The sequence below is a fragment of the Trichosurus vulpecula genome, chromosome 9, assembly GCF_011100635.1.
Source record: "Trichosurus vulpecula isolate mTriVul1 chromosome 9, mTriVul1.pri, whole genome shotgun sequence".
Classification (NCBI taxonomy): domain Eukaryota; kingdom Metazoa; phylum Chordata; class Mammalia; order Diprotodontia; family Phalangeridae; genus Trichosurus; species Trichosurus vulpecula.
The window spans coordinates 113373324-113395892 of NC_050581.1; the positions used below are offsets into that span (position 1 = coordinate 113373324).

The window sequence follows — 22569 nt, forward strand, 5'->3', positions numbered from 1 at the left end:
CCTCAGAATCCTCCAAAGGGGAGCCTGGAGCAGGACCATGCACTTGGGGGCAGCCATACAGAGAGACTATTTGGAATGAATGAATAAATGAATACACGTAGATCAGGGAAGAGCAGCTCTACCCAGCCACATGAGCCCAAATGTGGCTTTTCATAGTCACTCCAAGCTCCACATATGTGCTAGTGGCAAAGCCCCAGGACAGGGTGAATAAACATTGCAGGGGGCAGCGGGGAGACACAGCTGCTAAGGGGGATATCTCTATGAGGCAGAGGCTCAGCAAGAGGGGAGAGAAGTCAGGAAGGATGGGCACTGAGACAAAAAAGATTAGGAACTGATGCTGGGGTGCATCCCACAGCCAAAGCTGGCACAATTCCTGTGGTGTCCACTGCGGCAGAGCTGGAGGAGCGGTCTCTTTGAGGAGGAAGAAGTGTAGATCCATTAAGAAAAGGGAGAGAGAACCCAAGTGTGGGTGAGAACGTGTGCTGTTGAGTGAGATGGGCTGGTGGAGATAAGTACAGATATGTTCTGCTTCCCCACCCCCCTCACCTTGTGCATACATATTCTGCATTTGTCTGCATGTAGAGAAGGCACCTGCCAGGAAACAGAGTTTGAATCTTGGCTGCCCCGCTAACTACCAGCCGCGGAACCCCCTCACCCCCGGACTCATTTTTCTTACCCATAAAAAGTATTATAATAATAACACTTTTACTCGCTATATCACAGGGTCCCATAAAGAATCTGGTGTAGTGGAAAGAACATCACTTTAGGAGTCAGAGGACCTGGGGGTGAATCTGCTTTGTCACTTTCCAACTGTGTGGTCTTCAGTGAGTCACTAATCTTCTATGAGACTTAGTTTCCTCATCTATAAAATGGCCGGGTTGGACCCTCTAGATCAGGGCTTCTTAACCTAGTTTGTGTCCTAGACCCCTCAGGCAGTATCTAGTGAAGGCCATGGTAAGCCCCTTTTCAAAACATGTTTTTATATGCATAAGATAAAATCCTCAGGATTATGAAGAAAATCAACTAGATTGAAAGTGAATAAAATAGGAGAAAATCAAGTTCACCAATCCCAGCTTGAGAACCTTTGCTCCAGCCCAGCAAGACTCAAAGCAGTGGGTCTCAAGACCCCTTTACACCCTTTAAAAATATTGAGGGTCCACCCCCAAAGAGCCTTTGTTTTTGTGGATTATATCTATTGGTATTTACATTTGGGGCCCCCAAAAGGGCCTCAGGGACCCCTGGGGGTCCCAGGGCCACATTTTGAGAACCACTGATGGAGATGTGCTCTGAGACTATGATCCTAAGCTCCACTCAGCAAACTCTGGAGTGCTACGGGAAGGTCAACTCTGAGGGTGATGCTGAATTCTCCATGCATGTATGCAGACACACAGCAGTATGTGGAGATTGGATACCTAAGTGTATGTGCCCACATCTGCTGCTGTGGATGCCCCCCATGAGCCCGTGCCAGGGCGTGTGCCTGTAGTTATGGCATCTTGTGTTTATAGCTTACTGGCTCCCCTTGCACAACTCAGGCTCAGCTCTGCTATTGGAAGGAGCAGGTGGTGTGTGTGTGTGCTTCCTCTGTCCTGGCTTCAGTTTCTTCCTCTGTAAAGGGAGGGGCTGGACTCAGTAGTCCCTAAGTTCTCTTATGATCCCTACGAAATGAAATGCATACGTATGTAGCCCATAAGCATTACCTTCCACTCAGATACGCTCACCCATCCAGAAAACACAGTCACAGAGACACAAAATGAAATTCATGAGTACAAATAGACACCCATATAAACACAGATCTTACAGGTAGGCACTCTCAAAGACATTCACTCAAACACACAGATGTACACAGACGCACCTACACAGACTCAGACATAAACACAGGTTCTCATACAGGCATACAGACACAATGGGTCCCCCTTTCTCCCTCCTCCCCCCATGGGAGCACCCACTCCCCCAAGTACTACTTTTTCAAATTTCTCCGGCAGCTCACACACATTGGTGGAGTCCAAGCTAGTGGTATTGGCTGAATGAACTCAGAGATCCAGGACTCCCAGAATCATACCCTCTACCTGAATCCCTAAGTTCCTTCCTACCCACCTGCATGAAGACTTCTAGAGCCCAACCCCTTCGGCTAACCTGAGCAACCTCTGCCCACCAAGCCCCCTATCTCTGCCACTGTCCCCAGGGTTACCTGGACCCCCATCCCCCAGGCCGGCTCCATGGTGTGGGGTGGGTACCAGTAGCTCTGAGAAGTATCCATGAGGCTGAGCCCTGGGGTAGGAGCCAGAAAGGGAGGGCGAGGAGAATGGGAGAGTGGGGCACTGCCTCTGGAGGAGATCAAGTCTTGTGCAAAGGGGAAGCAAGTCTCACACATGTAGGCCTCATATCCCCGATACAACCCTCCACCCCCCGCCAGCCCCCGCCCTCACAGGGCTGGTGGCAGGAAACGCAAAGTCAGGGTTGGGGAGAGAGTTGGCTTCCTCTCTGGGGGAGGGGGCTGGGGCCCCAGACCGCAGGGGATGGGGAGGAGGGAAGGGGGTGCACTTAGGAACAGGCATCCCCAAACTGTGAAGCTCAGGTGGTGGCCTCCCCCTTCACTTTCCTTTTCCAGATATGCCCTGCATTGCCCTGACTGGGGTATATCTGGAAGGGGGATATAAACTTCCCGATCATCTCAGGGTCTTTGCGGGGAGTCACAGGTAATGGTTATGGGCTGAGAGGAGGGCCTCAAAAGAGGGGTGAAAATATGGAAGGAGGCCGTGCGGTGGGATAGAAAGATGGGTTCAACCTCATCTCTGCTGTTGACTGTGTATTGTTTAACAAGTCAATGAACCTCTGAGTCTCAGTTGACTCGGCTCTAAAATGAGGAAGGTGGGCCAAGCAATCTCTCAGGAGATGCAATATGGTACAGCATGGATGTGGAATTGAAGAGGGGGACCTGGATTCAAATCCCAACTCTGCCATTAACGACCTGGGTGAATCTGGACGAGTCATTCAACTTCTCTTGGCCCTGTTTTTCTTAATCGGAAAACGTGGGAGTTGGGACTAGATGACCCTGAAGTTCCCTTCCATCTCTCAATGGGATTCTTTAGTCCCTCCCAACTAGGTGGCAAAGTGGACAGGGTGTCAGGGAGACCTGAGTGCAAATCCAGCCTCAGACACTTACCAGCTGTGTGACCTTGGGCAAGTCATTTAACCCTGTTTGTCTCTGTTTCCTCATTTGTAAAATGAGCTAGAGAAGGAAATGGCAACTCATTCCAGTATCTTTGTCCTCCCTCCCAAAAACAACCCCCCCCAAACCTCCCCCACAAAAACAGGGTCACAAAGAGTAGGACACAACTGAATAACAACAGCGCTGAAATTCTATGGTTTTCTGGGATGGAAGGATGGGCCGGAGGGAAGAGGGAATGAGCCGGAGAGGGAGCAGCCACAGGATGTGCATTGGTGGTAATGCCTTTAACTGAGGAAAGAGTAGAATCTATGAGATGGGAGGAAGTCAGGACACCCAAGTGAAAGTGCCCCTGCAGCAAAGATGGGGGACAGAGAACACCCCTATCGTCGGCAAGGCTTCCCAACACTATCACTTCCAGGGATGAGCCTCCCCTTCAGACACAGTGTCCGTTTTTGCTTTAGAATGTCATACCTACAAGGGACCTTAGAACATAGACTGTCTGAGCTAAAAAGGGTACGATGGATACAGTGCTGGTCCTGGAGTTAAGAAGAACAGAGTTCAAATCCAACCTCAGACACTTACTACCTTGTGTGACCCTGGGCAAGTCACTTAACACCTATTAGCCTCAGTTTCTTCATCTGTAAAGTGGGGTTATAGTAGCACCTACCTCACAAAGTAGTTGTGAGGATACAAATGAGATAATATTTGTAAAGTGTTTTGAAGGCTCAAAGCACTAAGTGATAATGTTAGATGTTATTATCGTTTATTATTATTATTAGTCTAACTCCATCATTTTAAGGAGGAAACTAAAGCCCAGAAAAGGAAGTGAATTGCCTAAGGTCAAATGGTCAAGTAGTTTGGGAGGAAAAGCCAGATCTCCTGACTTCAAGTCAGGGAAATATTCCTCCCATGACCCCACAGCTGCCTCTCTTACCTTCCTCTCTCCTCTCAAAGGGGTTGTAACTGCTCCCCACTTCCCTCCAGTCATGGGAACAGAAATTATCTTTCCCCTTATCTCTCACAAGTCTCAGCCACCACAAAAACAGCTTTCCTCAGAAGCTGAGTCTCCCCCAAACCAACAAAGATTAGGGAAAAGTTCGTAGCTCCGTGATCTAGAAAAACATCATAGTCCAATAAAGTTACTGTCTCCTGAAGCTGCCACACAGCTTCTGGGTCTGGGTTGGGATGGCCATTAACCATAGCGCACATTCACCCAAAACCGGCACACACGGCTGCCCCCCAGGCATTTACGTGGAGGAGACACTTATACATACATAACATCCACGACTTGCTGCATATCGACATATAGATAGACTATCCCTATAAATATGTACAAATCTTCATAATATGAATGACTCCCATTTCTGCAGCACTCGGCTTTCCTCACAACAGCCCCATGAGAGAAGCTTCATCTCCATTTCACAGATGAAGAAACTCAGGCTCAGTGATGGGAAAGGAATTACCCAAGATCTCACAATCAGGAAGTGTCAAAGCAGGGGGGAAAAGAACTGCCCAGAACTCCTTCCACTGCACCATATTGACAAGGTACTTCTGTGGTTGGGCATGTTGGCCCACACCTATAATTCTCTCTCCTGGAGCAGCTGAGGCTGGTGGATCACTTGAATTTGGGAGTTCTCAGCTCCAGTAGGGCTAAAGTCAATCAGGTGCCCCAACAAAGTCTTTCGCCAACATGGGGACCCTCTGAGAACAGAGAGGGGTGACAGGGTGGGGAAAGGCCACCAGGCAGCCTAAAGATGGGTGAACCATCCCAGGTGGTGCAGATCAGTAGTGGGATTGGGCCTGGATAAAGGAGACTCACTCTCAAAAACAAAGTCCTTTCTTACTAAAAAAGTTTTGAGGTTGGTTATGTACATATTATTATTCCCATTTGACAAATAAAGAAAAGGAGACTCAGAAAAGGCTATATTCACAAAACCTCACAGGTGTGGAACTGGAAGGGACCTCAGAAACCATCTAGTTCAAGACTTCTTAACCTGGAGATCATAGACCCTGGTGGGGTCCATTGATAGATTTCAGAAGGTCTGTAAACAAAAAGATGGTTTAGAAAAAAAAGGAGGATTTTTATTTTCATTAATCCCTAAGTGAAACTGAGCATTTCCTTCAATTATATTAAAACTTTACTCTGAGGAGTCCATAAGCTTCACCAAAGGAGTCTGTGACATACAAAAAGATTAAGAACCCCTGATTCTAGCTCAACCCCCTCATTTCACAGATAAGGGAAATGGGCCCCAGGAGGATACATGACTCACCCAAGATCACACAGTCAATAACTGCTGGAGTCAGATCTCAAACCCAGACCTTCTGTCTCTAAGTTAAAGTTCTTTCTCTTGTACTGTGTGGCCTCTTGTTCACATGATGCATATGATATGTGCATGTAAACATGCATACACATACAAATATGTGCACACAGGTATGTGTACCCTCACATAAAACACCTCTACCACCTTCCAAGCTGTCACCCACCCCAGCAGGGCCTGTCCGACAGCTCAAGCTTGAGTCAATGGGCGGGACGGGGTGCCTGGGCGAGGTAGCTGGGCTCTGTGCCTGGAGCGTCCCAACCCATCCTCTCTCACCACATTGACTGGCTTGCTCCACCTTCCTTGGTTTCCCACCAAGCACTGATATATACCTGCTTCCATTGGGATCTCCTTGGGCCAAACACCACTTACCCACTCAGCCCTGTGGGGAACCAAAATCCTGTCATGTGCTCATCCATGAACGCTAGGGGGAAACCAAGAGGCGATCTGCATACCACATCATCATCTCTCCACCCTGATTTCCTGTCTGGTCAGTGTGAGGCATCGTGGGATAGTAGAAAGAGTCCCTAGACAGACCTTTCATCACACTAGTGAGCTCAACAGCTAACGCGTCCTTGTCAAATCATGTTCCTCATCCCACTCCCAGCCTCGGTTTCCATAAGAATAAAATTGGAGGTTCGGGTGCTAGGATTTTTAAATCTCTTCTTATTCTGATATTTTACGTTCTAAGGTCCCTTCTAACTATGACATTCTGTTTCATAGGCACGTTCTCTGTTTACAGGATCAAACTGGAGAGGAGATACCCGTTCTGGGATGGACTGGATGAGAGGACCCCTGATATCCTTTCTAAAACTGAAATTCTATGATTCCATGAGCGGTCTATAAATACCAACCAGTATTATTAACATTATTATCATGATTCTACAATGATGCTGATGCCTTTCCTTCTCGCTTATCTAGGCACTTCCTCCTGCTCCCCAATTATCCTAACTCATAAACTAGAGAGATCCTCATCAATGGAAGTCTCCAAATGAAGACTAGGCTACAACTTGTCAGGAACATTCATTGTGACATGAGGTTCACAACCTCAGCACCATCTTTGACGTCTCATTTCCCTCATCCGCTATACCCAGTCCATTGCCAGATTTTGTCATTTCTTACTTCCACAATCTTTATCCTATATATCCTTTCCTCTCCAATCTTGAGACCCTCACCCTGGTTCAGACCTTTATCACTTTTAACCTAGGTTCTTGAAATAGCTTCCTAATCGTTCTCCCTGCCTCCAGTCTCTCTCCTCTTCAATTCATCCTCCATTTGGTTGACAAAGTGATAGTCCTATAAGCATAGTTCTGACTATGGCACTCTCGTACTCAATAAACCCTGGTGGCTCCCTATTGACTCTAGATAAAATGTAAACTCTTCCCTTTGGCATTTAAAGCTAATCACAATCTGGCTCCCATCTACCTTTCCAACCTTATTACATACTACTTCCCTTCATATATATTGGAGGGGGGAAGGCAGGGCAATTGGAGTTAAGTGACTTGCCCAAGGTCACACAGCTAGTACACATGTCAAGCGTCTGAGGTCACATTTGAACTCAGGTCCTCCTGACTCCAGGGCCAGTGCTCTACTCCCTGCGCCACCTAGCTGCCCCATCCCCTTCATGCATTCTTGACAAAGCCATCCATTCACCTACTCTCTCACCAATCCTTTTTCTCCCTAATTATAAGAATAAATGGGAATAGCTACAGAAATACAGCAACTTCCCAGTGGTCATGAATAGGAATAATGAGGACTAAGTCATGGGTTTCAATCAACTAATTTTATATACACATACATATATGCAAAATTGTTTATAGTCATAGACTAACTCTGACCCTAATCCAAGTTGAGGAAGTGTGACACAGTAAAGAGAATACTGGTTTGGAGTCAGGGACGATGTTGGTTCACATCTCACTTCTGCTACTTACTAGCTGTGTGACTTTGGACAAGTTACTTCCCTCGTCTGATTCTTTGTTTCCTCATGTGTGAAATGAAACATGATCTTTAAAGTTCCTTCCAAGCCCTAAATCTTCTAATTCTGTCACATACTGATCCATTCCCCAGAGACAAGACTGAACCTAAACCTGGTCATAGACTGAACTCAGACTGTTGAGACAGGTTGGCCCCTATCTCTGGTCACAAACTCCTGGCGAACAACTAAGTGCCCAATGTCAGGGCCTTAATGAGCCCTTCACCTCAGGTTCAGCTCATATGACAATTCAGTCTCTCTGGAGGTCAAAGAATCATAAATGCATCGGTGCTGAAAGGTTCTGTAGGATCGTCTAGTTCAACGTGCTCATTTTACAGATGAAGAAAATAAGGTCTAGAGGGCTAAATGACTTGCCCAAGGTCACACAGTCATTTGGGATAGTCATACGTCTATAGGTGTCATCCTCTGAAGGAATGGGGCCACAAAGGGAACGTCGCCCCAGTATCCGAGGCTTCCAGGTGCTGAGCAACAACCTCTCACTGACCTCCAACAGTAAATCAATAAATGCATCAACCTAAAAGGGACAGAGCTCTAGAGCCAACAAGAATGGAAGATAAGAAAAAAATTTCCAAGATAGGAAATTTCCATTGGTCACTGGGGGGGTGGAGATGACAAGGATAAGGCCCTATTCTCTTTCCTGGATTGGCCAATCTTGTCATTTCCCTTCCCCCAACACACTACCTGGCCCTCTTCTACTTCTGCACCTTGTTTCATGCCATTTAGCTCTGTCTGAAATGCCATTCCTCACACAGAATCACAGAATTGAAAGTGTCCTCAGCAGGCATGTAAGTTCAACCCAGCCTCAAAAAGGAATCCTTCACTGTAACACACACACAACGTCATCCAGACGTTGCTTAAACACCTCCAGTGAAGGGGAACATAGTATTCCCTGAGGCGGCTCTGCTGGATAACTCTAATTGTTAGGAAACTTTCCTTGATATCAATCAAATCTAAATTTTCTTCTTTGAAAAGCATACACAGTGCTCGTAGTCCTGTGCTCTGAGACCAAACAGAACGAGCCTAATGCTTTTTCTACATGACAGCCTTTCAAGTATTTGAAAACAGTTATTACATTCCGTATGAGACTTCTAATCTTTAGTACCTTTTACCATCCTGTCTGGTCTCCTTGGGAAGTTTCCCAGCTTTCCAATGTCCTTCCTGAAATGTGAAGCCCATACCAATACACTGTTGATGGAGCTGTGAATTGGTCTAACCATTCTGGAAAACAATCAGGAATTACGCTTTAAAAAAAAAAAAAAGTAGGAGGAATGGAGAACTGTAATGTCTATACCCTTAGACCCAGAGATCACACTGCTAGGCACACACTTCAAGGAGTTCAAAGATAAAAAGAAAAGTTCCAGAGACAACAAAATATTCACAGCAGCACAGGGTAGCAAAAACTGCAAATTACGTAGATAGGGAGGTGGGAAGGGGAGGCGGGGGGTAGGAAAACAAATCACAGTGTCTGGGCCTAATAGAACATTATTATACCATAAAAACAACTATAAAGAATTCAGAGAAGGATGGAAAGACATAGGAACTGAGACATAGTGAAATAAGAGAACTAAAAAAAATCCAGACAATAACTTTGATAATGTAAATAGAAAATTTAAGAAATGAAATGAAATTCTATGTAACTAATGCTTGGCCCCAGAGAAGAGCCAAGAAAATATAACTCCCTCCCTCATTTCTGGAAGTAAAGGATCACAGTGGGGAACAGTGCACCTCCTTTAAGTCACAATTGCCCTGTTGGCTGGGTTTAGTGAACAGGATTCTTCTTTCTCTTTAAATCTTTGATACTATGTTTGGCTCTCTGGATAGGGGAAGGAAGAGGGAGAGAGATGTTCACAAACAAAAGTGATGCATAAACAAAAGGTTATCAATAAAATAAGAGAATTTATTTTCAACATAGCTTTGTAAAACTTGTCAATGGAAGTCTTCAAAGGAAGACTGGGTTGCAACTTGTCAGGAATATTGATTGCAACATGAGGTTCACAACCTCAGCGTCATCTTTGACATCTCATTTCCCTCACCCACTATATCCAGTCAGTTGCCAAATTTTTACAATTATAGAATTTAGAATTATAGTTCTAAAAAATGTGGTGCCTAGAACTGAATATAATTCTCTAGATGTCATCTAGCTAGGTACGAAAGGAGGCTCACCTCCTTGTTCCTAGAAGATATCTGTCTTCCTTTGGCCCATGATGGCTTTGTCACTTGCCACATCACACTGCTGACTCTTGTCGTGCAGGCTCTTCCACTCCACCTATTCCAACCCTCCTGTTCCTTCAAGGCCCATCTCTGGCCCTAAACTCCTCCAGGAAGCCTGCCCTGACTCTGCCAGCCCACACCTAATTCTCCCCACTCATAACTCCTAACTTAGAACACTCTATCTGTCCTGTGCTGTCTTTCTCTTACCTGTGTCATGTCTTCCCAACTAGACTCTGCCATCAGAGGCAGAGGCTGCCTGATACCATAGCATGGAATCTAACATAGTGGGGGCAAGCAGGGTCCCCAGAGCATGCTCATGTCATTTTCCAGGCAGTGATAACTTCTCTGTAGAGACCACGAGGGTCTTCTTAAGGCATGGTGACACTAGATTAACTTCCCCAGCTTTCCTGTACTGCTTTGATCTCTACATCTTGACCATTTGGCTGTTGTTACCCATCAACTTCCAGCTGGACAACATACAGTTTACTCTCTCTCAAATTTTGACTCCGATCACCCTTTCTTAGCTCCCACAAGCATTTCTAGGGCCCTGAGGACTGCCCTTAACCACCAGTACTATTCTCTGGCCCCAACCCCCACTCCCTCAAAAAGTCTAGCATCCAATCATTTCTTCTTTCATGTTCAATCCAATATCAAAATTATTTAGTGCCTACGAGGTTGTGTGCAAAGAACTATGCCAGGTGCTGTGGATAGAAAGATAAAACCAAAAACAGTTGTTACCTGCAATGAACTTACATTCTACTGAACAATGCAGCATAGTATGTGCACACTGGATATTTTCAATAAAGCGAAGTGGGATAGGGTGAGGTAGATTAGAATTAAATGGAGTGGTTTATTATGGTGAAGGAGAGTTGAATCAGACACATTGCCTTTGAATGGATTGGAGTAGGGTGAAGGGGCTAGGTAAAATGGGACGAAGTAAAGTAGGCAGTGGAGTGAGGGCAACATGTCAGTTTAAGTGAATTCATGCATTGGTAAATATTTAACAACCAGCTCTCCTGAGAGGAAAATGTATACAGGACACATTTTTAAGTTTATTCTGAATTATTAACATTTTCCCATCACTTTCTAAGTCTAGACAATCAACGAAACAATAAATCAAGCCCTGATTTTCAGTATTTACCAATTTCCAAGGTATGAACGCTTATACTAAAAAGATAACAATTGGCTAGTTGGCTCCAGCACACCCCTGAGTAAAGGAGAATGGACTGGCTTGTAGGACCTTGGGGAAAAACACTGAACCTCCCCTGGACTTCAGTTATCTCATTTATAAAACGAGCAAGTTGGACTAAATGGCCTCTGAATTTCCTTCCGGCTCTATTTATGTGATCCTATGGAAGGAGGGGGACTTTTTAGTTAATTGAGTAAAGTGTCTTGGGAGGAGACTAGAAGGGGGCAAAATTGACTGGAGTGGATTGGAATGAAGTTGAGCATAGAGTTTAATTAACTTGAATAGAGTGGAGTAGTCTAAGTCCCAGGCCAAAGGTGACAAGCCCCAGGTAATGGGGTAACAGAGAATGTAGGCTAGATGGCATCAAAGACAAACTGCTTAGTCGTCAGTTTTCCTGAAGACTCCCTTCAACTCCCCGAAGAAAGACAATGGTCCAATGTGGTAGGTCCTAGTTATTACTGGGGGTAGCCTTTGGAAGACAGATAGGAGCCCCATAGAGAAGGGAAGACTGAGCCACTGACCAAGAAGGAAGAGTCTGAGTCAAACAGGCATTCAAAGTCAGAGAGTGGAAGATGGAATGAGATTGCCATCCCCATCAATACCCTAACCAGGTGCCCCTAACACACAATCATACTGAGTAGCTCTAATTATACCCCAACCAGACAACTCAGTACCGAGAACTCCCAATTCCATTTGAATATGGTACTCCACAGCAGCACAGGTAATTCCGACAACATCCTAGCTAGATAAAACAAATCACATTACTGTTAGCTAGTCCCAGAATACACTCAACATGGTACTCTAGCATATACTAGAACTACCTCTAAATTATAAACACATTATAAACCCAGTAACCCCAGCACCAGGTGTCCCAAATTCACCATAATCCAGCACTTCTAGCAACACACTCTAACCTAGTACCCCCAAAACACATATTACCAATTACTTCTAGTCACACTGAATCCTGGAACCCCCAGCATGAACTATTAACAAGACTCTAACCACAGTGTATGTAATGATAAAAGCTGGAAAAGCAGCACACATTACAACCAGATATGACCAAACACACACTATAACTGGGTACCCCTAATCATGCCCTATCTAGGCACTACAAGCACACTATATCTAGATAACCCATGATCATACCCAGTTATCCCACTTTCATCCTAACAAGGTGCCCTCTGGAATGCCAACTCCCCTCCCCCACACACATATGGGTAATCACTGCACACCCTTCCAAGATCACAGCAGCTCACAGCCAGTCACTAGAAACTCCAGGTTTTGCTGTCCCCATTAATCTTCTCCCTTGTCCCAGTTTCCCCCAAGGGGAAACTCTGTATCCATCTCCTTCCTTCCAAAGAAGGTTGGGAAGGATGCCTGGAATGTGCGTGTCTACACTTTCTTTCCTCCCCCCTTCCCACACTTTTGCCTCACTCTCACCTCCACATTCTGGTCGTCCGCAGTGCCTGAATGTCCTTGCCCCAGAGGCCTGTCTTTCCAATTCATACCCAGGTGAGGCTCTCCATCCACTGCCTGGAGGCTTCCCCCATCATCAGGGTAAGGGAAAGGGGTCAGGCAGGAGGTGGTGAGCATGTTAAGTGATATGTCCCACTCCCTTACACAAACACACTGGTGCCCATCACCAGCTGCTGCTCAGGCCGCCTCCCTCTAGCTATTGCTTGGGAGCGGTAGAGGAAATGAGGAAACCTGCTTTGCTTTCTCCCACACCCCATGCAGGCTGGCCTAGCCTCCCGCCCTGCCTTTGGGGAGGAGGCCTGGCCTGGGGTGAGGGGGAGCAGGACAGGTATGCCTGCCTACCTCCTCCCCTTCTCACCCTGGAGAGGGTGGGACAACTCCCCCCACCAATTTCAGGAGGGCCCTTGCTGTGGTGTCATCACTAGGCTCTGTCCAGTCTCGCCCAGAAAGCTAGAAAAACAGCTTAGCGCCCTGCCAACAAGAGAACAGGAGGTGGGGGGGCTTTAGGGGGAAGAGAGAAGGAGACCCTGATTCTCCACAAAAATACTTAGTAGTGTAGTATAAAAATTAATAAAACTGGGGAGCTGGATTCGAGTCTTCAGTTCTGATACTGGCCAAGTCACTTAACTCTGAGTCTCAATTTCTTCATTTGTTAAATAGAGATTATAATCCTTGCTCAATCTATTTCATAGGATTGTCATGAAGAAAGTTCTGTTGAAAACAAAGTTATTATTTCCTTCTACACCCTGAGACTGTGGCCAATTCCTCAATAGCCATACCTCTGCACAGTGCTGTTAGAATGATGCTCAGTTCCTGCCATGCTCCCTCTTAGGCCTCCACAAAGCCCAGGAATAATGTGCCTACCCCATCCCCCAAAATTGCTTAATACCCAGAAGCAGCAAGGTGTATTGGAAAGAACATAGGATTTGGAATCTGGGGTCCTAGGTCTGAATCCCTGTTCTACTATTATTATCTACATGACCTTGGGTATGTCTCTTTCCCTATTCTGTGCTTCAGTTTCCAAATCTATAAAAATAAGATAGTTGGATTAGATGATCTCTAAGGTACCTTCTAGCTTCAAATCTTATAATTCTATGATCCTGGGAGGAAGGACCATATGGCTCTGCCCCTCCATGACTCAAGGCAGGGACAGCACAGCTGAGAATACAAGTAGAGTCAAGCAAGGAAGCCAAGGGCTGCAAAGTCAGGTGGTCAGGTCTCTAAACCTAGAGCTACCTCTGACTGCCCAGAAGGGAATCCTGGACTAGAGACTCCAAGAAAGCAGTACAACTGTGTGTGGTCCAGATCCAGGGATCTCTAGGGCATAGGGTTAATGGGTAAGCCTAGATTCTCACAGTCATATACACAAATTCAGAGAAACACATACCTCAAGCTAGACCCAAAAGGACTGAATCAGCAATAAAAGGAAGCTCAGACACAGACAAGAAAATGCAGAGGGGGCTGTGTAGATGCAGAACACATGTGCAGACTTAGGATCCTGGACCCTTACAAGTCACACATACTAACTGACACATAAATCTTGAGATATCAGTAGGCACATACACTGAGCAGATACCTGTGCAGTCTGTCTTTGTGTACACACACACACACACACACACACACACATATATGGACCACATAGATACATGCATTCATTCACTCAGAGTTATAGGAAAGCATAGCTCATTAGTACAACTCCTTATTATCTAATAGTCTGTAATAATGTTTAATGATGTCTTATCCTCCTAATAGACTGGGAGCTTCACAAGAGCAGAGGCTACGTATCACCTCAACTATGTGTCTTTGCCCCAGAACTGAGCACTGGGATATTAATCCCAGGGTTGCTCAGTGTTTGTAAATCAAACATCTTATCCTTCCCAATAAGCTTGCCTAATCGACCAATAAGCATTTGCTAATAGACTACTATGTGCCAGGCACTGAGGGTACAAAGAATGATGCTGACATGCTGACATTCTAACTGGGGAAACAACAAATACACATAAGTATATACAGGGTAAATTCAATAAATACAAGGTGGTCAGGGAGGGAAGCCACTAACAGGGGTGTGTGTGTGTGTGTGTGTGTGTGTGTGTGTGCGATCAAGTTAAGACTTCAATAGAAATTGATGCATGAGTTACATCTTGAAAGAAGAAAGGGCTTTGATAAGGAGGAGTTTTGGAGAAAGTACATTCTAGGCAGGGGAATGGGCCATTGGAACGACATGGAGATATGAGATGTGATGGCATATGTGAAAAGCAGCTACTTTGTCTAGACCACAGAGAACAGGATGGGGAGTAACATACAATGAGGCTAGATAATTGCTTTAAAAGTTCAGAGGTGGGAAAGATCTATTGTGTACAATATTTTGTATCTTTGTTTATATACATACTAAAGCTCTGGAAGGCCAGCAATGAGTCTTCTTGAATTAGAAGATCAAGCCATAATCAACAAGCATTTATTAAGTGCCTACTGTAAGACACTTTGAGTGCAGAAAAAAAAAGAAGAAAGAAAAATAACAATCCTTACTGTCAAGAATTTTATTGCATTCAATGGGGGAGACATATCCAAATTTAACAAAAAAAAAGTATCTACACAAGAAATACAAGGTAGTTAGGATGAATGAGCACTAACACTTGGGATGATGAAGAAAAGACATCCTGTAGGAGTGATTCTTGAACTATGTCTTAAAGGAAGAGAGAGGTTCTGGGAGGCTGAGTTGAAGACTACTTGGCTTCCAGGCATCTGAGACAGGAGGTAGAGAGCCATGTTTGAGGCCAGTTTGGCTTAATGGTAGACTGCAGGAAGGAGAATAATGTACAGTGAAGTTAGAAAGAACCTGAACTAAAGTATGCCTGTGCCAATAGAGAGGAGGGGTTGACTATATAAGATATTGTGGAGGTAGAAACAGCAATATTTTACAATAAATTGGATATGTGAGATGAGAGGGGCTGATGAGTTGAGAATGATGCCAGGATTACAAATGTGAGAGACTGGCAGAATGGTGGTCCTTTCAACAAAAATAGTCAAGTTTGGATGTTGGGTAGATTTCAGGAAAATGATAATGAGTTCTGTTTTGGATGTGTTGAGTTTGAGATATCTACAGGACACCTAGGTTGAAATGTCCAATAAGCAGACAGTTGGTGTTATGGGACTAAAGCTCAGCAGAGAAACTAGGACTGGATAGATAGATTTATGAGTCATCTGAATAGAAATGACAATTAAGCCCAAAGAAGCCAAGTGACCAATTGAGAGGGTGTAGAGGAAAGACGTGCACCATGGCAAAGCCTTGAGGAATACCTACAATTGTGGATATGATATGGATAATAGTCAGCAAAGAAGTCCAAAGACAGGTCAGACACGTAGAAAGAGAACCAGGAGAGAGTAGTGTCATGAAATTCCAAAGAGAAGAGAGTTTCCAACAGAAGAGGGTGGCCAACGACGTCAAATTGCAGCAGAGAGATTAAGCAGGATGAGGAATGAGGAAATACTATCAGATTTGACAATCAAGAAATCATTGGTAACTTTGGAGAGAACAGTATCAGTTGACTGATGTGGTCAGATGCTAAATGGCAAAGGTTGAGGAAGAAATAAGAAGAGAGGAAGTGGTGGCAACAAGTATAGACAGTTTTTCTAGGAGTTTGGTTGAAAAGGGGGGAACTATAAGACAAGAACTTGAAAGGGTGGGAGGGTCTAATGAATGCTTTTCTTTTAAATTATGGACAAGACTTGTACGTGTATAAAGGCAGGAGCAAAGGAGCCAGCAGGTAGCTAGAAGTTTAATATTAGGGGGACATCGATGACTGAGGATGAAATCTACTGGAGAAGACAAGAGGAGGTGGGATCAAATCCGCATGTAGACAGTTTAGCTTCAGCAAAGAGGTGGGCCATCTAATTATCAGTGGTTGAGGAAAAGGAGTAGAGTGGGAGATGATGTCAAGGTATCTAAGATGAAGAGAAGAGCAAGCTCATAATGAATGGCCTCAATTTTCTTAGTAAAGAGGAATATGCTCATGGATGGGGACCATGTCTCATCTAAACTTTGTATCTTCCAGTTAGTTGTTCAATAAACATTTATTAAGTGCCTACTATGTGCTGGGCACTGTGTGTTAAATGCTGGGGATGCAGAAAGAGGCAAAAGTTAGTCCTTGCTTTCAAGGAGCTCACAATCTAACGGAGGAGACAATTTGAAAACAACTAGGAACAAACAAGATACATATGTAGGATAAATTGGAGGTAATCAACAGAGGGAAGGCACTAAAATTAAGAGTAATCAGGATTGAATTCTTGTAGATGGTAGGACTTGAAGAAAGGCAAGGCTTTGCATATAGTAGTTGTGAAATTAATGTCTGTTGAGCTGTAAACTAACCTCAGTTTCTACTGGTCTATCATGGAAGACAGAAAATGGAACGACTAACTCTAACTCCAGGAGAAAAGTTGGAAAATTTGGGGAGAGTCCCCAAACTGACTCTCAATTCTTTCTCCCCAGGAAGATGACCCCTTCTCCTCTCAGTTTTGCTCCTGACCTAATTCCTCACCAAATTTGGTCAGTCAAGTGTCAACAAGGTCGCTAGACCCTGAATACAGCTGATCACTTTCACAAGAATTCCTTAAATGTGTACTCACTACAAGGTACCACAGACCACACATTGATACAGGATAAGCACATTAGAAGAGTCCAAGGGCAGCTAGGTGGCGCAGTGAGTAGAGCACAGGCCCTGGAGTCAGGAGCACCTGAGTTCAAATCTGGCCTCAGACACGTCACACACTTACTGGCTGTCACTTAACCCCAATTGCCCTGCCTTCCCCCCTCAAAAAAAAAATAAACAGAAATGTCCAAGCCACCTATTATGTGAAGTCCTAGATCACTGTTGATTAGCATTAGAGGGAATTAGGAAGGCTTCCTAGAGGTGATTACATTCAAGCTAGGTAGCAAAGGATGAGGTAGATTTCAAGAGAGAACAAGGAGGGAGGGAAGAACACTCCCCATGTAGAGAAAAGCAGGAATAAAAACTCAGAAGCAAGAGAAATGGGGCATGTTCAGGGCAACAAAGTCCCCTAGCTTGACTGGAACCAAGAATACATGAAGGGGAATAACATAAGAAGCCCTCACTAGAGGTTCCCAAGTGGAAGTTGGATTGCTGCTTCTGAGGGATCCTACAAAGGGGATTTCTGTTCAGGTAGGGTTTAGATTAGACATTCTAGTCTGGAGCCCCTTCCAACTCTGAGTCTATTATATTCTATAAAACAGGGCTAGAAAAGCTACGACAGCATGAGATTCAGGATGACCTTGAATTCCGGGCAAAAAGAGCCTTTACTATAAGGAATCACTGAAGGATTTTGAGCAGAGGAATGATATAACTAGATCTGTGAGCAAAGAAGAGTCCTTCAAAGGTTCAACATTAGTCTGGGAGCCTGTACAGAAGGATGATTTAGATAAAAGGAGTGAAGAGAGTAAAAACTGCCAGCAGTCCCACCCACTCTAGAAAGCCTGCAATAAGATCTCCTTCTTCCTCCCTACAGGACCCACTATCTTCACTTCTCATTCTGACACTGAGCATACAATATATAGTTCTTTGTTTCACTTGTGACTCATGTCTCCCTAATTATATGGGAGCTCACTGAGGGCTTCAATCACATCTGGTTCTTTTCCTATCTCTCCCACGGGAGGTAGTATGGAGTAGTGGAAAAAACACTACCCAAGATCTCTTGGAGTCGGAAGATCTGAGCTGACATCCCAGCTCTGAGCTAGTCATTTTGCCAACATGTTTCCTATTAATCACCCATAAAATTCTAAAAATCAACCACTGAATACTTTAAAAAAATAACAACCCAGTGATCACTAGGAGCCACCATAGGTTCCTTCGCGAAGGCCAAATAACACCAAATTAGCTATATCTCTTTTTGGAAAGGATCCCAGACTCAATATGTTTTGAACCAGACCTATAGTTTCATTGGTTTAAAGCGGTGGTTTAAAACTCAAATAGAAATGGGGGTCATTATTCAGTACATTAGCACCTTAGTACAACTAGGTGGTGTAGTGGATAGAGTGCAGAGCCTCATCTTTCTGAGTTCAAATCTGGCCTCAGATAACTTACTAGCTATGTGACCCTGGGCAAGTCATTTAACCCTGTTTGCCTCAGTTTCCTCATCTGTAAAATGAGCTGGAGAAGGAAATGGCAAAACCTCTCCAGCATCTTTGCCAAGAAAAGCCCAAATGGAGTCACAAAGAGTTGGACAAAACTGAATAACTGAACAATAACAAAAAATCTGTGCATAAGGATCCTTGCATATTGACTTAGTTTTAAAAATGACACCTCTGGTCTAGAGAACAACCAGCAAGGAAAATTCCTCTACCAATGCTGGTTGGCATCTCCTCTGAAATTTATAGTTATTGACAGATGCCTGAAATACTTTTCTAGGATCTCAGAACCATTATATGTTAGGGGCAAGACTTGACCCCAGGGCTTCTCAATTGTTTATCTGCTGAGCCATAATGCCTCTAGACTGGATAAATCAGGAAAATGTTGATGTGTCTTTATTTCGGCAAAGAGTTTAGCAATGTATTTTATTATATTTTGTGAATAAATATGAAGTAGGCTGGATAAAAGTATAATTATATAGATTCAGAACAGACTCAACTGTCCCCTGGGAAAGTTGATTAACACATATATCAATAAATCAACCTAGAGGGAAAGAATTTTTATCCCAGTACACAAATTTAAAGCATTCTTTTCTTCAATAGTAAAGCACTCTCTCTCTGATTCTATCCTATGCAGCACTTACCAACAACTGGGCTGATGACAGAAAACACTGTTGATCAGGTCCTTTAACTAAATAATATATGCTCCCTTGGCTTCCGCTTCTCCTATCCATCTGACCACTCCTTAAATTTTCCTCAATTGTTCCTCAATTGCTCCCTAAGGACAGGTGTTCTCCAAGGCTCTGTCCTTGGCCCTCTCCTCTCTATGTACTTTCTCCCATGCCAATCTCATTAATAACTACAACTACGTCTTCTATACAAATGACCCCAAAATTCAGCCCAAATTCTAATCTCTCTCCTGATCTCTAGGCCTATATCTCCATGCTGTGAAACATCTCTACCTGACCATTCTACCAGCACCTCCAATTCAACACATCCTAAGCTGAACTAATTGCCCCCCCCAACCCCTGAACATGCCCTTTCTCCCAGTATCCCTATCTTGTTGATAGCACCACCATCCCTTCCAGTCACCCAGAGTTGTCTGATTCCTCCCTCCACTCCCACATCCAATCAGTTGGTAAGTCTTACAAAATCCTACCTCTGAAATATTCTCAGCATCTGTTCCATCATCTCAACCCTAGTTTAGGCTTCATTACATTGTACATAAACCATTATAATAACCTCCTAACTAGTCCACTTGACTCCATTCTCATCCCTCTAATTCATCTTTCGTATAACAGTCAAAATAATCTTCCTCATAGACAGGTCTGACCATGTCATTCCCAGTGGATCCTAAATGCTAATAGAATAAAATAAAATTCCTTAGTGTGCTAACACTCTCTCCCCCAATTTGGTTCCCACTTGCCTTTCCAGACATATTTCCCTCTACAAATACTTTGTTTTAATCAGGCTGGACTCACTGCTCCCTGATCTCATCCTGTCCTCTCTTCCCTCCATGAATTTCAGACTGTTCCCCAAGAACTGGATTGTGAGCCTTCTTTATCTCGACCAGTTGAAATTCCCTCCCTTAAAATGCTCACTTTATTTAGTATTTATTAATTTTAGAATTAAAAAAAAAAGGAAATCCTCTTCTTTCCAGGTCTATCTCAGGTGCCATCTCTGATTTCCACAGCTAAAAATGATCACTCCCTTCTTCAAATGTTCCTAATGACCTTTTGATTCATCTCTCACTCACTTTTTTTACAACCTATCTTGAAACATATTAATTTGTTTACATGTTTTAGTACCCTAGTAGACTGTAAGCTTCTTGGATCATTGTGTTTTCATCTTTGTATCCCCATTACCAACCATAGAGCCTTGCATTTATTATTAAGAATAGTAGATACATGTTTGTTGATAGTAGGTGAGAGCAGATAAGTGTTTATTGCTGAATTAAAGGTATTCATATCAAGTCTACAGGTGACACAAACTAAAAAGAATTATTCATATTTTGGATGACAGGAATAAGCATTCAAAATTATTTTAAGCTAAATTCTGTACTGAAAGCAGCAAGAGGAAATATAACAAGGATAAATGTAAAGTTCTTCTTTTAAATTTAAACTATCAGTATTGCAAAATATAGGAAAAAGACCCAACAGCTGTATCCCAACAGTCTCAAATGCCTTCATATGATCTGGCTACTAAAAAACAATTTTTTAAAAATCTAATGTAATTTTAGATTATATCATGAGAAGGAGCATATCTAGAATTAGACAGAAATACTCTTGCTGTTCATCATCTGCTCAGATCTCATCTAGGATGTTATGTCCAGTCCTTGACCCCACATTTTAGGAAGGACTTTTAAAAAATAGAAGTCTGTTCATACAATGGTGACCAGGATGATGTGGGCACTGAAGATGATACCACCCTAATACTGGCTGAAGAAACTACAGAAAATAAAACTTTGAGGGAGACATGATATAGCTGCCCTTAACTTTTGAAGGACTATATATGAAAAGAGGGAACAGACTTGTTCTGCCTAGCTCAGGGTACTGAACAAGGAATAACAGATGGAAGACACAGGGAATGTAAATTTCAGCTCAATATAAGGAACTACTTTTAAAAAAAAACCCAACAATGAGCATCATCAAACAAAGAAATGGGCCATTTCCAAAGGTAGAGAGCTCCCCCACCCCCTGGAACTTTCAGAGCAGAGGCTGAATGTGACGGCATTCTGGCATGAGTTATGAGGTTGGATTATATAACCTGTTAGGTCCTTTCCAAATCTAAGGTGTGCTAATGTGATGCCCCAGATAGAAAAGGGGGAGAGGAGCTGCCCCAGGGGATGAAGGGAAAGGAGAGAGACTTGTGTTGCAATAAGAGGCACAGAGGTCAGATGTTAGGTCAAACCTCCAGACCACAAAATGTTGGAATGTGCTACTCCAAGGAAGTATGTGGATTCTCCTAATGAAACATCTAAGAATAATGTCAGTGATTAACTCTGCCTGTGCTGGATTTGGGGAAGAAAGAATATTTCTGCCTGGATCCAGGAGAAAGAACCATCTATAGATTCCAAGGCTTCAATGAAAAAAATAAAGATGTCCTTCAGAATTTTAAGCAATTGAAGAAGGAGCCACATGGTACTTCTTTTTTGTATGTGAGACACAAACCTCAGCCCGGCTTCTCCTTGGGTAAAGGGGAGGGACTAGCTCTAAGGAATTTAGAATTCAATGACTTTCATCTCTTCCTCCCAGGCACCACACAGCTCAGAAGCAAGAATATAGGCTTCTAGAGCCTAGCATCTCTCTCTCTCACATACCTGCTGAGGATACAAGGAATCCAAAGGGAAGGGTGGGAAAGACAATCGGGACCTTTCAGCTTGAAGGAAGCCTTCCTGGCCTCCATGACAACCCCCTGGAATTCACTCTCCCCCCTGTCTCCACAGCAACTCCTAGGATTACCCTCCAGAGTCGCTATGGTAACCTCAGAACTCTCCTACCTCTTTATCAGTTTCCATGGTAATCTCTAGAATTCCTCACTCTCTCCCAGAAACAGTTGTCATAGCAACCCTTGGGATTACCTGATCTCCCCCCACCCCAAATATTGGTTTCCATGACAATCCTCAGCTTCAATCCCCACCCCTGGGATGGATGCCATGGTAACTCTTCCAAAGGGGGAAAGGGGAAAAGATCATCATGTAGGATTTAGGAGTGGAAGAGATTATCTAGCCCACATTTCCCCTCATTTTGCAAATGAGGAAACTGAGGCCCAAAGAGGTGAAGTCATCTTCTCAGGATGTATTTGATGGAATTTTTTTTTGGGGGGGTAGTCTGGAAATGGCACCAGGAATCACAGAACTGCTGTCTGACAGAGCTGGAAAAGTCCCTAAAGATTATGTTGTTCTAGTCTCACTCATAAGATGAAAAACACTGAAGCTCATATAGGGGAAATGACTCTCCCTAGGTAACCTAGAGGATGAGCACCAAGTCTAGCACTCAAATTTCCAGATTCTCCATTAGGTTTCTTTCCAATAATGTTGTTTCCCACCCCCACCCCCATCCTCTGTAAATGGCT

General features: G+C 43.9%; 1 protein-coding gene across 3 annotated transcripts in view; it reads right to left on the reverse strand.

Annotated features, from left to right (window-relative positions):
• NBEAL2 (neurobeachin like 2) overlaps positions 1-22569 on the reverse strand; it is a 157632-nt gene that overhangs the window by 88110 nt on the left and 46953 nt on the right. For 2 of the 3 annotated variants that reach the window (XM_036738107.1, XM_036738105.1), the window contains exon 1: positions 2189-2261. The exons of the other annotated variant lie outside the window; for it this stretch is intronic. In XM_036738107.1, the coding sequence (XP_036594002.1) occupies positions 2189-2257 (69 nt within the window). In that variant the 5' untranslated portion in view covers positions 2258-2261. Of the gene's footprint in view, positions 1-2188; positions 2262-22569 lie in introns of those variants that run through there. 3 annotated transcript variants of the gene reach the window in all.